The sequence below is a fragment of the Nyctibius grandis genome, chromosome 7 (assembly GCF_013368605.1).
Source record: "Nyctibius grandis isolate bNycGra1 chromosome 7, bNycGra1.pri, whole genome shotgun sequence".
Lineage (NCBI taxonomy): Eukaryota > Metazoa > Chordata > Aves > Nyctibiiformes > Nyctibiidae > Nyctibius > Nyctibius grandis.
The window spans coordinates 31,458,458-31,479,201 of record NC_090664.1 but is presented as its reverse complement, the minus strand read 5'-3'; the positions used below and the strand labels follow the sequence as shown (position 1 = coordinate 31,479,201).

General features: G+C 41.3%; 1 protein-coding gene across 2 annotated transcripts in view; it reads left to right on the top strand.

Moving 5' to 3' along the window:
- Nucleotides 1-779: 779 nt before the first annotated feature.
- The window catches only part of CASD1 (CAS1 domain containing 1), a 34,794-nt gene continuing 14,829 nt past the window's right edge, over nt 780-20,744 (top strand). The window contains exons 1-7 of one of the 2 annotated variants that reach the window (XM_068404742.1): nt 780-1,031; nt 11,424-11,520; nt 12,225-12,345; nt 13,880-13,924; nt 16,027-16,089; nt 17,490-17,534; nt 19,048-19,171. In XM_068404742.1, the coding sequence (XP_068260843.1) occupies nt 899-1,031; nt 11,424-11,520; nt 12,225-12,345; nt 13,880-13,924; nt 16,027-16,089; nt 17,490-17,534; nt 19,048-19,171 (628 nt within the window). In that variant the 5' untranslated portion in view covers nt 780-898. Of the gene's footprint in view, nt 1,032-10,385; nt 10,888-11,423; nt 11,521-12,224; nt 12,346-13,879; nt 13,925-16,026; nt 16,090-17,489; nt 17,535-19,047; nt 19,172-20,744 lie in introns of those variants that run through there. The other variant, XM_068404743.1, reaches the window with a different exon arrangement.

Here is a 20,744-nt window from a genome sequence, read left to right as displayed (position 1 = left end):
CCATATTTATGCGAATACATACTGAGCACTTTTCCCGAGTGTTGTTTGTTTATACACGGTTTATATGGGTTATGGATGGTCACTTTATTTCGTGGAAATGTGTTTCCTGTCGCCGCCCGCACCGCGGCTGGCTGGGCGGGCGGCCGGCTTCTCACGGCCGGCGAGGGCAGCCGTCGGGCGCAGAACTGCTGCCCGGCACCTTCCCCCAGGTACGACTCAAGTAACGGCCTGTGGAGGAACAGGATCTCCCTTGTGTAAGATTTCAGCCTTTCACTCGTAACACGCACCTTCCCCCCCCCTCCGTAAACTCAGGTAAATCTGGGAACGTGTCTCAGCTTCCCTGTACGGTGTTATCCGCGTTCAGAGGGGGTCACCGTCTCCCAGCCCGGGCTGACCGCTTCCATGTCAACTGAAGAATGCCAAGTGTTTAAAAATCGCATGACTTGGAAAAAAGCCAGTACTGCCCGGTGCCAGCTGTCACGTACCGGGCCGGGTACAGCACCTCGCCCAGGTACTCCTTCATAGAGCACAGTCCCAACGACCCCCCGCCGAGAAACAAGGCGCCGGGGGGTCCCCGCCTCGCCGCCGCATCCTCAGCCGCGGGCCTCGGGCCAAGTCAGGGGGGATGCATCCCACTCCCACTCCCAGCCGGCCGCCGTGGGGCGGGCAGGCGAGCGCTGGGGCCGCCGGCTGACGGGAAGCGGCGAGGATAGGAGGAGGGCGGCGGCTCCGCCCCGTCAGCGCGGTGTCGGGCTTCTGTCCGCCGCGGCGGTGGGGACGGGGGGACGGTGGCAGCCGGCTGCAGCGGCGGGGTCTGCCTTCGCCGCCAGCGGGGACCCAGTGCTGCCCCGCTGCGCCCGCCCGCTCCATCGCACGCTGTTGTCATGGAGGAGCCAAGATGGCGGCCCTGGCCTACACCCTGGGCAAGCGGGAGATCAACTACTACTTCAGCGTGAGGAGCGCCAAGGTGCTAGCGCTGGGCGCCGTCCTGCTCCTCACCGCCTGCCACGCCGCCTCCCGCCGCTACCGAGGTGAGGGGGCGGCCGCGGGCGCTCCGCGGGGGGCCGAGGCTGGCGGGCAGCGGGAGGCGGAGCCGCGGCGGAGCCCGGGGACCGCGGCCGTGCAGGGAGAGCGGCGGTCCCCTCTCCCGGAGCAGCCGCGGCGGGGCCGGGGGGCGGCGGGGGGGGACACGCGTACCCCTGCCCCGGCGGGCTGGGGCGGGGAGGGCAGCGCGGCAGGTCGCTGGCTGCTGCGGGAGGCGAGTGTGGAGACCCGGCGGCGGGGACCCGGCGCGGCGCCCCCATCGCGGTGCCCGGCCCGCAGGGCCCTCAGGGCCCGCCTCGGGGTAGCCGCAGGCTTCCCGCCGGGCGGGCGAGGCCCCGCGGCTCGGGCGCGTGCGACTCGCGGGGTCTGTGGCGACGCGATGTTTTCCCCGTGAGCGCAGCCCAGCTCCTGGGGCTTTGCCCGCCGTGTGTGTAGCGGCTGTACGGCTGCAGGTGAAGTTGCAGGGGTAGAGGGTGACTTCCCTGTCACTTGGTCTCGTACAGGATGGTTAATGACCTTTATCTGGCAATTAGCGATTCATATCTTAGTTGGTATAACACTTGCTATGTGTTCTTTTCCTGTTTGAACCATTACCTCAAACATAACAAAATCCAGCCCCTTTGGTGGATGAAGCAAAGTAAAGATTTGTTTGGTTTCACGCGGTGTTAGTGGCTGCGGACAAGCCAGTAACCAAGATCTGGAAGCCGTAGCTGCTGAACGTGACGGGGCTGCACATGGGTGCACGGCGGTTACGGGGGTGCTGGGAGCTTTGCTGATTCCTCTTCTTTCGTGTTGTTTTGACCCTGAAGCTGTGAATCTTGGCATGATCTGTAAATGCTAGTGGAACTGCTAAAGGAAATACTTCCTCGTTTCCGATTCACGCTAAAAAATGTGGTATGTTTTTGTGGGTAAATCAAAAAGTTGGTCCAAAGAGAGATCACTGCGGCTCTGTTTATTGTAGGAGAACTGGTGTCGTCATATGCTAACACTTGCTGCCAGCGTCTGCGGAAGACAAGGCTGAGGCAGTTTATTGTGGAAATGGGAAAAGGGGTAGGGAGCCTTTAATGTGGACGCAGTTCTCTAGATTCACCTTCCGGCTGGCATGTCAGTAAGTCTGATAAACTGGATAGTACTATGTTGCAAGACACAGAAGCATTTACTGAATCCTAGAGGAGCTCAAGCATAAAGTAATTGAGTTTGCCTGTTGCGCTGTGTTCCTTAAAGCTCAAATCAGTCGCAAAACTAGATGGAAGCAAGGTGGCAAATGCGATGCTTTTTAAAGAGGGATTGTGAGTCTGGCCTAAGGAAATAGGGACTGCCGTATCAAGCAGATTACAAGAAAACTGGATTGTGCATAAATACAATATATGATGGAGAGTTAATGAGGGGACTGAGTCACAAATCACAAAACGTCGAGACTCTGCAGGCCTTTATGTAGTTGATATGGTCTGTATGGATTTTCACAAAGCTTTCAACAAGTTCCTTTGCCTAAGGCTTTTTGTTTCTTTAATCTAGTGCAGGGTAAGAGAGAGGCTTTCCAATAACTGTTTAAAAGATAGGGCATAGAGTTAGAGTGAATACAGAGTTACAGTTTTGGCTCCTTTGAACAAATAACATGCAAAAGACACAAATAGATTAGAAAAGGAGAGTGGAGCATTTATAGCAAATAGAAAAGTGTCCAGCACAGATAAAAGCAGAGGTGCTTGGAAGATTCTGCAACCCTTTAGTGGTCTCAAACATCTGAAATTCAGCAAATGTTACGATATTTTTGGCAATTAATGAAAAACAAAACAGAAGGTTTCACTGTGATGTTGCACAACTAAAGCTGATCAGTACTTTACTGTCAGCAGTGCTGATCACCCCCTCTTGGTAGTGGTAGTGTGACAGAGCTTGGAAAATGTGTCCAAAAGAGTAACACAAATGGCAGAGAAGAATGAAGCAGCTCTTGTACAAGAAGTAGTGAAATAGATTAAAATTTTGTAACCTAGACAGAAAATTAGCAACCTGGTAATGGTCTCAAATATTATGAATTATTGGGGGAAGGTAAATTCATTGTGATTGTGTCATAACACAAGAAGTATCAACTGGAAAATGAAATTAGCCGGCAGTACATTTAAAGCGATCAGAATAAAGCAGGTTTTTATCCACACAAGACATTTTGAAATATGTTGCCAACGTTTTATACCAAAAATACCCTGAAAAGGGTTATCCAGTTTTGCAGAGGATGGATGAGGTGGGACTGCAAACATGCTGCACTCCTTAGACCCTCTGGCTCAAAGTCACTGGGCTATGAAAGCTGGGCCATGCCAGGGAAGGGATTGCTCTCTTTTGTCGTGCTTTTATACTTTGAGCATCCGTTGTTAGCTGCTCTCAGGAAGAGGAGAGCAGGCAAGACCAGCTCTTTCACATGAACATATGTTCTGCCACAGTGGGGCAAACAAGCAATTTAACAATGGATTAACCACTTATGTAGTTGCTGTTTCTCTTTCATAGGTGTCCAGGAATATGGAGGAAATGAGAGAGAGCTGCCTAGGAGCAAAAAGTGGTGAAAGTGGGAGGCGTGGAATTTGTTTCTCCCTCCCAAAATTGGATCTTTAATATCTGAATAAACTGATAACCTAAAGTTTTACATTAGTTGAAACAGCAACTGCCTGAATAATGGAGAAAATGAGTTTGAAATTAGACATGTCATTCATGGATTTAGACATGCCTGATGTGCATGATCCTGGTGTATAGGTATTCTGTAGGGTATACAAAGGATGGCAAAGGCCACAGTTGGCTTTGAAGAAAAGTTATGTGTTAAGTCAAAATACTTTGTTATTTCATGTCCTCTATTATTTACAAAATCAAACTTAGACCACAGAAGCACATTGACAGTGTTGAGACTTTTAGCCTCTCCTACTGCAGTTTTTCCCTTGGACAATTCAGCCAGAAGGAAGAAGCCACAAATAATGTATGTAACCAGACAGAGAAAGCTACATGTGAAGAAGGTTTGTCAGTGAATCCTTCTTTCTGTGGGACAAGCATGGGTATGCAAAGCCTCCTTGAGAAATAGTAGGTGTTTTTAAAACTTTTTGAGGAAAACATTGTAAAAGTGGTAAAGGCACATAATGGCTGTCTCTTTCATACCTTTGCCTTTTTCTTACTATCCCTAGGTAGGAGTGAAAGTGTTAACATATAGATATTCTGTGTTTGCAGTGTGTCTGTACATTTAAGATTTCAAATGAGTGGCGATTGGATGCTTTAACTTTTTGGTAGTTAGCCTAGTTTATCTCACTCAGTTTAGAAACCCATGTGGTGCAGATTGCCATCTATTTTTCTTTTCCCATTGCAGTATTGAAAAGTTCACAAGGCATCAATTAAAGTTAAGAATATGCATATGTTTTGTAAAGTGGTTGTTTTTGTCTTGGCTTCCTTTGGGAGCTTTTGGATGTTTGAGACTTTAGTTAAAACTCCTCAGTTTTGTTTGGTTGTCTTTGCGTGAGAAGGTTTCAGCTAATTTTGGCCTCAGTCATGCAAATAGATATTATAGATCGGAGCAGCCCACTGCACTTCCCAGTAAAACTTGCCTATATAAATTTACTTGAATGAAAAAATGCTGGACTGGGGTTGCGGAAGGTCAAATTCATGTTCAGGGAGGCTATCATATTTAGGGGTCACCTACATTTTTTGCAAAACTTAAAGTGAATTAAGAGGAGTTAAGGACTGTCTTTAATTTGTGTACAGCTTCTATGAAGAGTTAATTGGACTAAATGTTTATATACTATCCAGTGAAGTTAGTGCTGTGTATTTGTCAGTTATCATATTTCAAAGGTACAGTCCTTAAACCTTGTTGGAAATAAAGTTTTTATTTAAAATTTTGCATCCTTAAAATCAGAACTGATGGGTACTGTTTAAAACTACATTTTTATTTTGAATAATAGAGAAGAATTGAATTTCCATTTCTTTGAAATAGAGGATGTGTCTTTTAGAGAAAGTATTGTGAAACATAGTCTGTTCTGGCACTGACCGAAGACTTTGAGATGTTATAATTTCAATGGAAAATCCATGATTTTGAGGAATGATAAATTAGAATAATGAGCATAATAAAATTCAGAGAAACTATGCTCTTTGTATGTACACTATACCATAGTGTATCTAATTGTAACATTAGATGAAAATAAAAGGTAGTATGTTGGAAGGATAATTTAAGCAAAGCACAAAGGAAGAGCTTAAGAAGAATGGTCTGTGTTTTGTGTATAGAATGGCACTTAGATTCCTTTTTCTCAGGTTTTGGGGGTTTGTTTTGGTTTGTTTTGTTTTTTCTTTTAAGATCTCATTAATGGTTAAGAAGAAGGTGTGGTATACTAAAATGAGAGTGGTTCTTTTGCTGCTGTGTATTTCATCTCCTAAGTAAGACTTGGGCATTTCTGGAGGTGTTGTCTTGTCTGTAACCTCCAGTTTACTCTCTTGGCTGCTGTTTCAGTCTCGTTTTATTCTCCTCCCTCATCTTCCCCCACAAAACTTCTACTATTATGTTTAAAGAAAGATATCAGTCATCAATAAGGCTCCTAATGAGTTTCAGGAGCTTTCTAATATTGCTTGGGGAAATAGATATTCACTTTCTGGAGCTGGGAAAGAACGCATAATTCCTTGGCCTAAAATATTATCTCTATGTTTAAAATGTATACAGTGTGTGATGTTTGGAATGTTATTTCAGTAAAGGTACTGTAGGATGGAGAATTTCTTTGTTTGTGGGTCATTATGATGGGAGTGCCATGGAGTGCAGAGCTACCAAGCTTGGGTCATGAACTTAAGATGAGTGCAAACTGTCTCCTCCTATGCAAGAATTAGGGAGTGCCAAGTAAATCTGGTAGAAACCGTATTTAAAATAAAGGCAGGTGATTCTTCAAGCAGCGGCTGTGCATATGGAAAACTCTTGTAGAAGGATGCTGTGGATGTTAAAAAAATTGTAGAGAAGACTGTATGACTTTGTTGGAAAGAAATCTGTGGAAGATTCTACAAAATATGTAGAAACCATGTCCAGCTCAGGGAGTCCCTGGACTGAACTTAGTTGGAAGAATATTAGACAAGAACATAATGTTTACTTGCCCTCTTCTTATTCAACCCTGAGCCGATGCTGATGGCCCCCTGTTGAAGGCAGAATACCAGGCTGAACTGACCATAGGTCTGACTGTGAATAACTGTCCTTATTTTCTTATGCATCTTCCTCAGCAAGTTAATGGATTTCAGAGGGAGTGTAAGTAGTGGTGGATTTGCATTTGCACAGTTCACTCTTATGTCACTTTGATAAATCTCCTAATCTTCATCATCTGCGAAGTGGAGGGTTTTGTAGCAGTAGCTGTAATAATTGTAAGTCACCTATTCTCATAATCTAATCACAAGCAACATCAGTTTGATTTTTTAAATTATTATTTCTGACAGTTTGATTTTTATGCAACTTACTAGAAATGGTAGTTTACGTAAGTGTATATGTTTGAGAATCAAGGAACTTGTGTTGCTTGAAAGCCAAAGTGTCGAAACAGGATTTTATTTGAAACAATTAAGAAAAACTGAAACTATGCTCATTTTGAATTTATGATTTCTACTAGAAAGATATCTGTCCAGCAAATCTGAGCTATGCCAACATATTTTAAAAAAAAGTAAAAATTCAGCTTTTCATGTCATCTGCTCTGTTCTGAGCTACTTTTGCAGAAGTTTTGACAGCAGGATCAGTAGCTGTCTTGTAAAGTAGCAGTGGTTGGAAAAGGAGCAGAAAGGCATTGATCAGCTGCTTCTGGAAGATCTTTTCTTTGATCTGCTCAGCAATGGCACTGTACTGAATAATGAAGCAGGCTCTGACTGGAAAAAAGAGCTGATATTGCTGACCTGGAGTGACCTGTAGTGGTTGAAAGATAGGAGAGTTACAGAGACTACCTTTGTGGAAACCTCTTGAGTTCAGCCTACATCTGTGGTCTCAGTGTACTTTCATGAGAGCTCCTTTAAATGTTCACAAGCCTGTGGTCCTCTGCATCTGGCCATTTGCCACATCCCTTTGCTGCTATGCAGTAGTTAATCAGTTTGACATGGGTAGTGCATATGCATTGCAATTAGGAAGGAGTGTCGATTTGATTTGTGGTATGTCAAGGATTTGCTTGAGAGGTTACTGGTCAATTTGAGAGAATTCCTGAACTACCCTGGGGTGATAAAGAGACTCTTATTGATGATTAAAAAAAAGGAGTTTATCACCATATGTATATATTTTATTTAAATTTTAAACACATTTTTCTTCTATACATGAAAATGTGCCTGACTAAGAGCTCCCCAAACTGAGCGATAGGGAGTAAAGAATGGCAGTTATAATAAAACCAGTTTATTGTGCATGTTAGGAGTATGTCATGTGTGGGTTTCTCACAGAGAACCAACCGACTCTAAGATATTTATCCAGACCTTTTTCAAGACTGTTATATTTCTTCATGTTATTCCAGCTTTTTTAGGAGTTATGATGCAATAGCACTGGTAAGTCACTGAAGTTCCAGAAGAGAAGATAAGTCTGGTTGTCAGAGCTGCATTTTGAAATGAGGGATTGAGGAGCCTTAGATCATGGTAAATAATACTACTTGATTGTGTTACCACTGCTGGGTTTGGCTGGATAAATGAGCCAAGGAGTAACAGCTGGAATACACTCTGTTCTACATTGTCTTTTTCTGATTTAATGAAAACAGGTAGGAGGAGTTTCAGGGAGGAAGGTAAGGCTAGAAGATGTCTTCAGCTGCCACTTCCTCCTTCCTCCAAGCTAATTTTATATTCTTCTTCAAGAAGCAGCATACATGAACTGCCTTGTGTCTGTGCTTCTGTATCTGAGATGTTCTTCATGCATCCTAACTAGGAGAGAGCTAGAGTTTTGAAGTAAGAGAGAACTGAGAGTTTGGGGTGTCAGCTGTACTTTAAACATGCATTTTGTTTTAGGCTTTTTGTAACATTTTCCCAGCTTCATAAATCGGAACCTTTGGTTAGTGACCTGCTGTGCCAGTTGGACACCCACAAGGCTATGGGACCGGATGGGATTCACCCCAGAGTAATGAAGAAACTGGCAAATGAACTTGCCAAACCACTCTCTATTATCTATCGGCAGTCCTGGTTAACTGGAGAAGTTCCAGCTGACTGGAAATTAGCAAATGTAACGCCCATCTACAAGAAGGGTCGGAAGGATGATCCAGGGAACTATTGGCCTGTCAGCCTGACCTCGGTGCCAGGCAAGGTGATGGAACCGATCATCCTGAGTGCCATTACACGGCACATGCAGGACAATCGGGGCATCAGGGCCAGCCAACATGGATTCATGAAAGGCAGGTCCTGCTCGACCAACCTGATCTCCTTCTATGACAAAGTGACCCGCTTAGTAGATGAGGGCAGGGCTGTGGATGTAGTCTATCTAGACTTCAGTAAGGCATTCGACACTGTCTTCCACAGCATCCTCCTCAACAAACTGGCTGCCTGGGGCTTGGATGGATGGACTCTTCGATGGGTTAAAAACTGGCTGGCTGGCCGAGCCCAGAGAGTGGTGGTGAATGGGGCAAAGTCCAACTGGCGGCCGGTCACTAGCGGTGTTCCCCAGGGCTCAGTTCTGGGGCCGGTGCTGTTCAATATCTTTATAGATGGTCTAGACGTAGGGATTGAGTGCACCCTCAGTAAATTTGCAGATGACACCAAGCTGGGTGGGAGTGTTGATCTGCTGGAGGGTAGGAAGGCCCTACAGAGGGATCTGGACAGGTTAGATAGATGGGCCGAGAGCAACGGCATGAGGTTCAACAAGAACAGGTGCCGGGTCTTACACTTCGGCCACAACGACCCCATGCAGCGCTCCAGGTGGGGGGAAGAGTGGCTAGAAAGCAGCCCGGTGGAAAGAGACCTGGGGGTGCTGATCGACAGCCGGCTAAACGTGAGCCAGCAGTGTGCCCAGGTGGCCAAGAAGGCCAATGGCATCCTGGCCTCTATTAGGAATAGTGTAGCCAGCCGGTCTAGGGAAGTGATCGTCCCTTTGTACTGGGCACCGGTGAGGCCGCACCTTGAGTACTGTGTCCAGTTCTGGGCCCCGCACTTCAAGAAAGATGTTGAGGTGTTGGCGCAAGTCCAGAGGAGGGCCACCAAGCTGGTGAAGGGTCTGGAGGGTATGACCTACGAGGAACGGCTGAGAGGGAGCAGGGGTTGTTTAGCCTGGAGAAGAGGAGGCTCAGGGGTGACCGTATTGCCGTCTACAACTCCCTGAAGGGAGGTTGTAGCGGAGTGGGAGTCGGCCTCTTCTCCCAGGCAACTAGCGCTAGGACAAGAGGACACAGCCTCAAGCTTCGCCAGGGGAGGTTCAGGTTGGACATTAGGAAGCATTTCTTCTCAGAAAGGGTCATCAGACATTGGAACGGGCTGCCCAGGGAGGTGGTGGAGTCACCATGTCTGGATGTGTTTAAGAAAAGACTGGACATGGCACTTAGTGCCATGGTCTAGTTGACATGGTGGTGTCAGGGCAATGGTTGGACTCGGTGATCCCTGAGGTCTCTTCCAACCTGATTGATTCTGTGAACCTTACCTTTTTGTTTTTCTGGGTGGATTGTGAAGGAGCAGGTAGCTGAGTATCAGCTCACAAGCTAGAGTAGCAACGTCATCGCCAGTGTTAATGCAGGAGATATCTGGAAAGATCTGTGGTCATGCAGGGTTATAAAGATCCTAGTTCCATATTTGTTGGAAATATGGATATGTTTCCATCACCCATGTAATTATTAATGTTTTCTGAAGTTTGTTACCCATAGGTTTAAAATGTTTATAGAAAAATTATTTCGATATAGATACTATTGTCATTCTTCCCACTATTGGGAAATTATGGCAATAAGTCATTTTCCCCATTATCCTATGTCCAACTCAAAAAAACACAACAACAACAGCAAAAAAGTTGATTCAGTGCATATGAGAATTAGGTAGCTTTCACTGTGGTCTTAGGAGCATAACTTAGGATATGTTTTCTTATTAGAATGTTACACAGAAAGCCTTTCTTTATCCAGTATACCTTTTTTTCTCCCCTTTTTTTTTTTAGTGATTGGACTGTGGTCATGTGGAGGCCTTTGTTTAAGCACAAGGGAAGTGATACCATGGTGCACTCTCTTTTTCCCAAGAGCTTTACTATAGTACTGATGTTTGAGGACTGTGAGCTGGGGTCTCAGTAGACATCAGCGGTGCCTTGTAAATTCCTGTTCTTACAGACCTCAGACTTCACACTGCTTGCATCTCTTTCTGTTCACTGTGTCTAATTTGCAGTTCTAGATAAACCTTCAGATTGTCTCGTAATAATTGAAGCAGAAAGTCTGTCCCATTATAATGTGTGGCTTCCAGCAGCCCTGAAAAGAAGTAGTAGATAAAACCCGCCCTATTCTTTAGGATTAGTGCAAGTTTAGGTGGAGTAAAAGAGCAGTTCTTGTTGAGTTTAATGAAGTCAGGGTTTCACAGAAAGTGTTACGTATGGGCTGTGGTACATTGTTTCTGCACAAGCTAGTACAGGTACTTGTCATTTTATTCACCATCATTTCCCTGTTTGTCAGTGATCTGAAACGCCAAGTATGACAAAAATGTTGGAGGGCAGCCTCTCTTGCAGTGAGCGGTGTTCGGTTGTGTTCAGTTACAAGGCAGCAGAATCTGACTTAATTAAGAGTTTGCTGGAAGATAAACCTCAGTGATTTCATAACTGAGATATTTTATTTATATGAACTTAAAGTGACCTGAAACATCACCACCTGTAAAGCGATTAATCTTAATTGGTGTAAAACTTCTTGACTGGAAAAAGGTAGCTGCAGCTCAGAATGATCAGCAAATTCTTGTGTAAGTCTTTTTTGTTTTGCATATTAACCCAGCATGTAATTTCACCTGTTCTAAGGTGACCACAGTGTCTTAAGCAAGGAGATGTAATAGACTTACTTTCAAATCTCATGTTGAGATTCATGTTCTATACAAGATGCTGTGTACGTTGATTCTGTGTAGAAGATTATTATATTGAACTGTTGTGTAATTCTTTAGTGTCATATTGGTGTATTCTGGATAGTAGCTGGCACAGTGGATTGGCATCTCTTGGTGGAAACGCCATTCTAGGTCACGTCATCTTTCTGACAGCAGAAATGGGATCACTAACATTTCATGGATAGAGGAGTGATTTACAGAGAAGTGTGGTATAATAAGTGAGAAGGCAATTTGCAGAAACTTGTGCAAGATGTTTTTACAAAAAGTTAAATTTGTTTACTGCTGTTGATTGTGTCAATTCCTGGGTTTCAAATATTGGCAAATTATTTTTTTTAACAGCAATGGGGCTATGTTTTAATTTTCATGTGTCCAAATTTTAATCTTAATGTAACATTTTAAAGGTGGTGACACATGTGAGTATCTTCTGTCCAGTGGAAGATTTCTTGGAGAAAAAGTATGGCAGCCCCACAGCTGTATGATGCATAAGTATAAAAATAGGTAAGGAAACTCATGTTTTCTGTTCATCTGCCTGGAAAGAAGAGTAATTGTTGTTTGACTGCAGATGTAGTAATTGCAGTGTCATCTGTTTTTCACTTTATAGCTCATTCTCTAGGCTTCCAAAAATATGCAGCATTTATCAGAAGGAAGTCTTTTCCTTGTATATTATCTATGTGTCTACAGTGTTTACCATAGTTGTATTTATATATAAAAAAACAAATGTTGGTGGTAGTAGTACTAATATGTGTTATGGAGAGCCACAAGATACTGCAAGAGACTGCATAGCTTCATATGTCAGTCTCAGATTGCTGAAGGGGAAAATCCTGACCTTATGTGTAGAATCGCAAGTAGAAAAATCCCATCTAAAATTACCCATTACTTCTTTTCACCTACTACTAAGAGAACTTTATTTTTTAGAATTACTCTGTATATTATCATTTTTAAACTACTGTGTTTGTAGCACCACAGAATAGGAAAGCCTGCTTGGTTGTTTGCCTAATCACATTAGTGGGAGAGTTTATTTTCATTTCTATGCAAATTACACTGAACTTTTTATTAATTCAGCATGTTTTAAAAAAGATTTGCCATTCCTTAGAGCTGGATATAACGCTCAGAATTACCTATATTACTCTGTAGATTTTCTAAAGACTTTTTCCTGAGAAATAAATTTCCTGTAACATGAATGTTGCTGTTTTGTTTTACAGTGAAGCAAGAAATTGCCTCATAGACAAACATATTGTGTTTATAGGAGATTCTAGAATTCGACAGCTGTTCTATTCATTTATAAAACTCGTAAATCCTCAAGTCAAAGAAGAAGGAAATAAGGTGAGATAGTTTATTTTGATGTTGTTTCTGTTTTTTTCTTCCTAATTTACCTCATAACTCTTCTCTGAACTTCAAAAAAGCAAGAAATTATACCATTTGCTGGCCTAACCATAAGGAAGAAGAACCACAGAAAGGTCTTTTGAAGAAGAACAAGATTAAACCAAGATAATTGTTTCGGTACTAATGAAATGATTGGGAATCTGAGAAGTGAACTAGGAAGCTCGAGAGAAAGCTTGCGGCAGCCTGGGAATAAATTAATGAAGCTGACTTGTCCCATAGCAATTTACGCTTCGTACTTGGCTTCTTGATGAGAAAATGATTGCTCCTTTGTGTGTTTTTAAATAGTAGTAATTCATAGCTTATAATTTGTCATTTTAAATGTCAGTTAAATTGCTGATCTAATCTGTTCATAAAAATCCTTGGGGCAATGACATTTCCAGGTGTAACTTGAGGCTGAAACTAAAAATAGCTTCTGGTCTTACCTTGCTTTTGATTGCTGATGAAGAGCTGTTTGAATTTTATAAGGTGAAGAATGTAAGCTGCAGCTTGCTGGGTGGAAGCAGTAAGAAGGGATTTAGCTGTGTCATTTGTTGAACAGACTATTTATTTCTTTTGCTATATCATGCTTCTTCAGCGTATCCCTTTATGGATGTATGTACATCTGTGAGGGAGAAGACATTTCACTTTCAACTGTGGATCAGATTTGCCAATTATTTAATACTTCTGTCGTTTAGAAGTGCAAGCTGGCAGCTTTTTCAGTAGGCAGCATGCAGTCACTTTCACTTGTCAAAACAAGATTGATCGAATAACTGGTTTTCCTAGTCTTGTTGGTTAGGTCACAGTTGCTGTCCAAAAGTGATGGTGAGTGCTATAACTGATTTTTAAGTCAAGAGGCATCTTTTGTCAAGTATTTATGAAATCAAGATCTTAGTTTGTGGAAGAGAAATACACTTGTTCTTCTGGCCCAGGATTGAAACTAGTATTGTATTTAATAATATTGTAAAGGAAGATTGTCTATGCAGTATCTGACTGCTTCCTTTCTGATTTCCTACAGTCTCACTCAACAAATTTAATAATGCATTCCAGGCTTTATTTCTGCCTGAGATTATTTTCTTTTATTCTCTAATTAAAACTCTTTTAGTTGTTTTGTGCAAAGAAGATGGGCAGATGAAAAGGAAGGCTAGGGCAAAGGAAGCGTAAGAAAAGAATGAAAGAAAAGTCTAAGGTTTTCTCATTTTGGGAAGCTAAATTTAGGGGGAAAAACCCTATGCCTTTGTAACAGAGTGAACAGAAAGCATTTCAGACTTCGTTGGATAGTTTTCTTCCAGGAAAAATAACCCTTTATGCAAGTAGCTTGTTTTATCAAGAAAGTAACAAATGTTTGCATGAGTATACTGACAAGTTTATAGAAGAAAAATCCTTTCTACTGAAGATAAACATTTGGGTCAGAGCAAATTAACATATGAAAGTAAATTTTTTTTTCCTTCTGAAAGTTTGTCTTACTTTGGTTTTATTGTTTTGGGTTTTTTGACAGCATGGAAATATCCCTTTTGAAGATAAATCTGCTTCAATTAGAGTGGTAAGTTTTTATCGAGCGTTAAATTGCAAACCATAATAATGCATATTATTATTTCATACAATGTAATCCAAATTGCAGTCAGAGCTGGATTTTTCTTTTTGTCAGCTCTTATAATTTGGCCTTCCCAAAAATAGCTTTTGCCTGGAAGTTTACTCTTCCACTGCTGTAAGAATATGTATCTAGGGCTAACTTACTTGGAGTGGTAATGGTCATAATTGCCATTGAGCACTCTATGTTATCCCATCAAGTATTCATTCCACTGTTTTTGCATGGAGAAATAACCACAATGTTGATTTTAATGTGGATTTAAAAAAAGAAAACAAAGTACTCGAGGGTAGGTTTTATGAAGGACTCTGTTCTCCTCTGCCCTGGCAATTGGAATGGTGTTCTCAATAGCTTTCTTTGCTTCCCATGACAGCTGTCAGCAGCGCTGGGATTCTGCTAGTCATGTATTTGTTTATTCCCTGGAGACAACTCACTCTCTGTTCCTGAAAACCAAAGCAGCAGTGTATTTGCTGAGTTGTCTGCAAGTGAGTTTTCAGTACTTGTGTACATGGTTAAGATTTAGGGTGCAGAATGACAGTTTAAGGTGTGAGCCCATGGCAGTGTAAGCCTATGCTGTCCCACTCTGTTGCCCTTCACAGTATGTTACTGTGTTTGTGCTGTAACTAGCCCTGGTACAGCTGTGGGGTGGACTGGTTTAGTAGTTGACTCAGCCAAAAACTTACCTTGTAGGTTGTGTTTTTAGTCAGGTCTGATGTGCCTCATCATATTGTTATGTGAATGCTGGAAAAGAAGGGGCAGAACACAAGGCAGGACAAAGGGGACAAAGCAGTGTGATTTATGTTGGCGTAGCCTGACACACATCTACATCTTCAAAACTCCTTAAGCCTTGGTAGGTGTCTAACCGCCAAGATTTGAGATGGCAGGCTTGGGCTTTTGGGAGATGTCTGGGTAGTTCAGAATGCATTCCTAGTCTGCTGCTTCTTTGTTTTGATGCCATATTGCTGTTGACATTATTGGCAAGGTAGCTGAATTTTCACATTCAGAATGACTGTGACCCAGTAATCTAAATGTGGAAAATACTTGACCAACAAAAGAGAAAATCACTGGGAACAAGTGGAGAGTTTAGTTTTGCCCTTTCTAGTCATCACACTGACTCTTCCATTCTTCAGCCACTGCAGATGGCTGCCTGATCACTCACAGATTCCTGCCAAATAGTGAATTGACAGTACTCAAGTGAACTAACAAAATATTTAGGTCTATGCAGGTGGAAGACAGAGATTTCCTATCTGCTGGTAGTGTTTCTGCATTATGCATTATAAAGTTTCCTCACAATAATTTCTGCATATGCAGGCCCTGCCATTTCATTTTAATGTGTATTTTTCGCCCTTTTCATAGCTCTGCACTTGAGGAGTAACTAGATGCTAGGTAGTCTCGGCTTTACCTGGGAGACATAATAGCAGTAGCCAAAGTCTGGGCTGTCCTTCTAGATGAAGGTTGGGCACTACTCCTGACGTCTAAGAAAATGTCAGTAGGTGATGCATTTAATGTCTGTAGCACTATTAGATTTAAACAGCTAATAATTTATGAAGTGGTAATGTAAATGCTAGGATTTATTTTTGTTTGAAAATTGTGATTTCAAGCTGTCAATCACATTACGTAAAGTTCTGAAAGAGAAAAAAAACTTGGTAAAAACTTTGGGAAATTCAGCTAAAAGCAAGTTGTAATAAATAAGTTATAGATGTGAGTTTGGTTTTAGCCCTGATTGCATTGGAAGCTCAAGGACATTCCATTTGGCAGAAGCTTCTTAGTGAAATGCCAACTCCTGAACTACAAATGAAAATTTATTCTTTTTTCATGGGGGCAAAGGGGTCTTTCTGTGTTTTTTTTTTCTTTTTTTTTTTTTCTTTCTGTTTTCCATGCTAGACCGAGATGTCAGGCTTTTCATGCTAACTATAAAGGAAATCTCACTTTGGGCCAGGTGTTTTTCCTTCACAGTTGAATTGATGGTAATTAGTTTGGGGTTTTTTTGATTTTTTTGTTAATAGTCTACTGCTTGTCTTTAAGCTTACAGAGTAAATCTGCACTTTATTTTACAGGATTTCCTGTGGTATCCAGAAGTTAATGGCTCTATGAGGCAACGTATCAAAACATGGACTGAGGTTTGTCTTAAAAAACTGTTTATTTTAGGAAAATACAGCAACTGACTGAGGACTACTACCTTTCTTTTTTTTCATGCATACAACTATAATTACTAGGAGTCCAGCAACTGCAGCGTATCACATATATTCAGTCAGTTTTGTACCAGATATCTGAAATTTGACATCAAAATAGGGAAAGGGGGATGTTTACTGCTGTATATGTTTCTGGGAATCTCCTGGTCTCGCAAAGATGGCTTCACTTGGGCCAAAAGAACCCCAAACCAAACCAGAAAAACCCTACTTCCTAGGAGTAGGTTGATTCATCCTATTATGAGCTGAAAGGATTTTACTCCGATTTGACGCTTCTCTTCCTCTGTGTCTGCAATGGCTCTGCTTTTATGTGACCAAACATTTTTGATCCTTGTGGATCCCTTCCAACTTGAGATATTCTATGATTCTGTGATTTTATATTTATGTTAATTTGAGTGTTCCAGACCGAAGGGCAAAGGCAATTTGGAAAGTCAAGAATGCCATGATTTTTTTTTCCAATATTTACTCAAATTGTATACTAATTATGGTACATGTTTCAGTTAAGATGTAGGTAGTCATGTTATTCAGCAAAAAATTATGTATATAATTCTGATAATGCGTAATATGTTTACAGATTGGCAACTAAGTTTTTCTTGTTTCTTCCCTTGTTGACCTTTAAAAAGCCTGGAGTTATTTAGTAATGGCCCCCAGTGATTCTTTTGCTACCCTATTTGTCATTCTTGCACAGCACCTTCCATCAAGATAGCTGAAGTTATAATTTGTTTTTCTGTGATTACTACAAAAAATTGAGAGCTGCTAAACCCGTGCTGTGCCAAGGCAAAGCTCATACTGAGGTAATCAGCACTGTTTGTTTCCTTGTACTCTTCTGTTTGAGTACATACTCTGTTTCTTGTCCTAGACATAGCTTTCAGACCAGGGCAACAAGGGCAACAACTGTCCCTTGACCTTGTTCTGTTTTTGCAATGGGTTTACAGTCACTTCAGTTAGTAGAACAGCTCAAACAGATGTTTGAGAATGCTGAGAGACACTGAGAGAAAAAGTACTTCAATAGTATGATCTACAGTTTACTTGGCCTTAGGAGGAGATGTTTAGGTAGCTGTAAAGAGAACTTATGCTGCTAAATTGATAACGATTGTAAGTGCTTATTGATGCTTTGCACTTTTGCAGATTCTGTTATGTGAAAATCGTGGTATATCACAAATAGATGTTGTCTGTAATATATCTGCAATCTAGTCTTTTGTAACCATTAACTGACGGACAGGTTGAGTCACAGTTAATTAAGATATGAGTCTTAATTAAGCTGCTCAATATAATAATAAGTATAATTTGTGACTACTTTAAAACTAATTTCTTTTTACTTTGTGTCTTAGGGTTCTGTGGCAAAACCTCATATAATTGTAGCAGGAGCTGCCACGGTAAGTTATACATATATGGGGTATTTCAGTAAAGAAGGAAGTTGTAGTAGGATTACTATTACGCTCTCAAGTTGGTTACCTGATGAAGTTATTAAACCCAATTTATAATAAAAAATATACTCTCAGTGAATTTTCTGTTATAACAGTAGTTCTGAATATATCAGGTATATTTTATTATCGCTGTGTGATGTACAGTACTTGCTTTTTGGCAGCAATACTGGTTGACAAGCGTTGATTAGCTTGAACCTAGCTAATAAATAAAGTAGCTTCTTTGTTAAAAGCAGATTATTCATTTAAAAAGCTAAATAAAAGTACTTGCATACTAACTGAGATGCATTTTTAATAAACTCTTTTCAGTCACAAAATACTACTTTTGAGGATGGCCCAATCTGGAGTGCTCTTCTTGAGCGCAGATATTTCTTTCAGACTTGTATGGGCAAAAACCTGAATTGTACAAGAATAATTCAGCAACCAAAGAATTGCACTTCCTAAATCTTGTTGCACTGGTAGTTTCCACCACTGCTATGAGCTGCAGCATCACAGAAAACAGGGCTGACAAGGACCCGAAGAGGTCTCCTAACCCATCAGTTTGCCCCAAGGCAGAATTAGTTATACCTGTGTCGCGCTTGACAAAAGTCAACCAATTCTTTAAAACTTCCAGGGATGGAATTCAACAGCCTCCCCCTAAGTAGTCTATTCCAGTCGTTCGCTGGTACGGGGAGTCAAGAGTTGAACAACTGCTCATCTCATTAATTCCACATCTAATGTCCTTTACTTCCAAATATTTTGGAATCGGAATTTGAAAGGAATTAGCTATTATAAATTCATACCAGCTCAAATGTAGAGGGGGAAAAACGTGTTCCATTTTAAACAAAATACTTTGAAAGCAGTTTGGTTTAGAGACAGTTCAGGCGTTCTACCAACCTGGAAGCTCCTGGGCATGCCAATCTAGGGTGAATTCCTCCAGGTTTAGGGGAAGGTCATATGTGTATGCAGATTTCCACACATTTCCTGAGGAATCAGAAACTCTCTGTTTCCTTACAGGTGAACTCCCCCAAATTATCTTCCTCTGTAGGATCCACATATTTGAACTTGATACCACCGTCGAGTTTTGCTTGCACGCATTCTTGCTGTGGTCAGTTGTCCTAGAGTAAAATGGGCTAAATTGGACATGATCTTTATATAATGTGACTGGCTTTGTGACTTCATCATTTTTCAAAGTCAAGGGGCTTTTAATTAAAACACCTTGCATAATTTAATTTATGAAAAATCAAATACATGTTAAGTTGAATATTATATACTCAGCATTTAAATGGTCAGTTTGAATGTAATTGTCTGTCTATAGACAACTGCTTGGTCCGAAATAAATTTTTTAGCACTTGAAAAGTGAAGGCTAAAGAAATAATCCAGCTTTATAGAAATAATGAAAAATAGCTACTAGTGGAGCAATGGAATCAGTTAATTAAGAGTCCTCGGACATACAGGTTCTGAATCACTTTCTTTATTTCTCCAGTGGTCTATCAAGATTCACAATGGCAGCAACGAAGCCCTCACGCAATATAAAATCAATATCACTTCAATTGCACCTCTTTTGGAAAAATTAGCAAAAAGTAGTGATGTTTACTGGGTCTTACAAGGTAAAGTAATGAACAGTAGGTAACAATTTGTACTGCTGCTGTCTGTTGAATCATTATCTTGTACGATATGGAAAACTTAGTCCATACTGCTTACTTGCAGAGTAAAAAGGGTGTTGGTTGAATTCCAATCTGGCTTTTCTTGCAGCCTTAACTAGCTGGTTCCTAACTAGCTGTTACTAGTGATGGAGATTTTAAAGCTCTCTCAGGAAAATCTTTTGCCTTCTGAACTCTTAGTTCTTTGTTAGCTTACTCTCAGACTCAGTATGTCAGGTCTGTTCTCTCTGTGCTGTGCTCCATACGTGCCTCCTGAGAGTCAAGAACACAAGTGCATAAAACAGCTGTATTTCTGTGTTTGTGTTCAATTACATTTTCAGATTATGTAAATAATAGGAGAGGTTCAATGGGTGCATCCTCTGTGTGTGTCTAGGATGAATAGACATACTCTAGAGAATATAGAAAATTTAAGTCTCTAGGAGAAAACTCGCTTCTGTACACTGAGCACTAATGAGTTAAGATTTAAGAGCCAGAAATCATGGTTCAGAATGAGTCTGTGATATTTTTATTATGGCACCAAGCTTACATTCTTTTGCTTGGTGTATATAAATATATAAATAAAACTAAGGTATATCTCTGACACTGAACAATGAGCTCATAGGTAGAATGTGCTCCTGGTTTATCTGCCATAGAATAGAGCATTTTAGATTATCATCACCTCATTTAGAAACACAGACAGATTTTGAGCCCTGATAGGAATATACCCAGCTGTATCGTTACAGTCACATCCAAGTTCCTGTCAAAGATGGTTCTAGAGGTTAACCTGAAACAACAGATTAATCTCACATTCCTTTTGAAACCATGTTTATCTATAACAGAAGCAGTTTGCTGTCAGACATTGTCCCAACGTTCTGTTGATAACTATCCAGTCCATTTAAGTCATCTCTGAACTCTTTAATGGAACAAATAAGAGGAAAAGCAGTCTGTGCACAGAGTTGTCTAGACATTGATTGTCCAGAAGTAGGCATTGAGGTAGCTAAAGTAAATCAACTTACAGCTCATAGAGTGTGTTTCACCAGACTTATGAACATCAGTAGCTTTTCATAGCAACTTACATATCTCCAGCTGACATTTTGATCCAGAACCCCATATAGCTTTGTGTTAAGCTCTACGTAATTTCTGAAGCCGGCAGGCAAGTAAGTGGTGTTCCGTTCTTCCAAAAAACTGAAATTCTGCCATCAGTTAAACTGGAATCAACAGGAATAAGTGGAATACGCTTATGGACTTAGAGAAATGAGAAGCTGGTTTCTTCTGCAGTAACTAAAGGGTTTGAGAGATATATTTTTTTTTTCCCCCGCGTGTCTGTTCTGCTGCCTGTCTTCTGTCCTCTTGGCTTTGGAGTCTTTCCTTGGAGGATTCCATTACTGAGAGAAGGCATAAGCAGCTCTGGACTCCAGCATTATACGCTTTTCATGGGTTTGGGGAAATTAAAGAGGCATTCATGTCTGGCTAAAGCTTTCTGATCTATAAGTACATATGCATGACTAGGGAATGGCGATAAGAGCATTTAATCATAAAC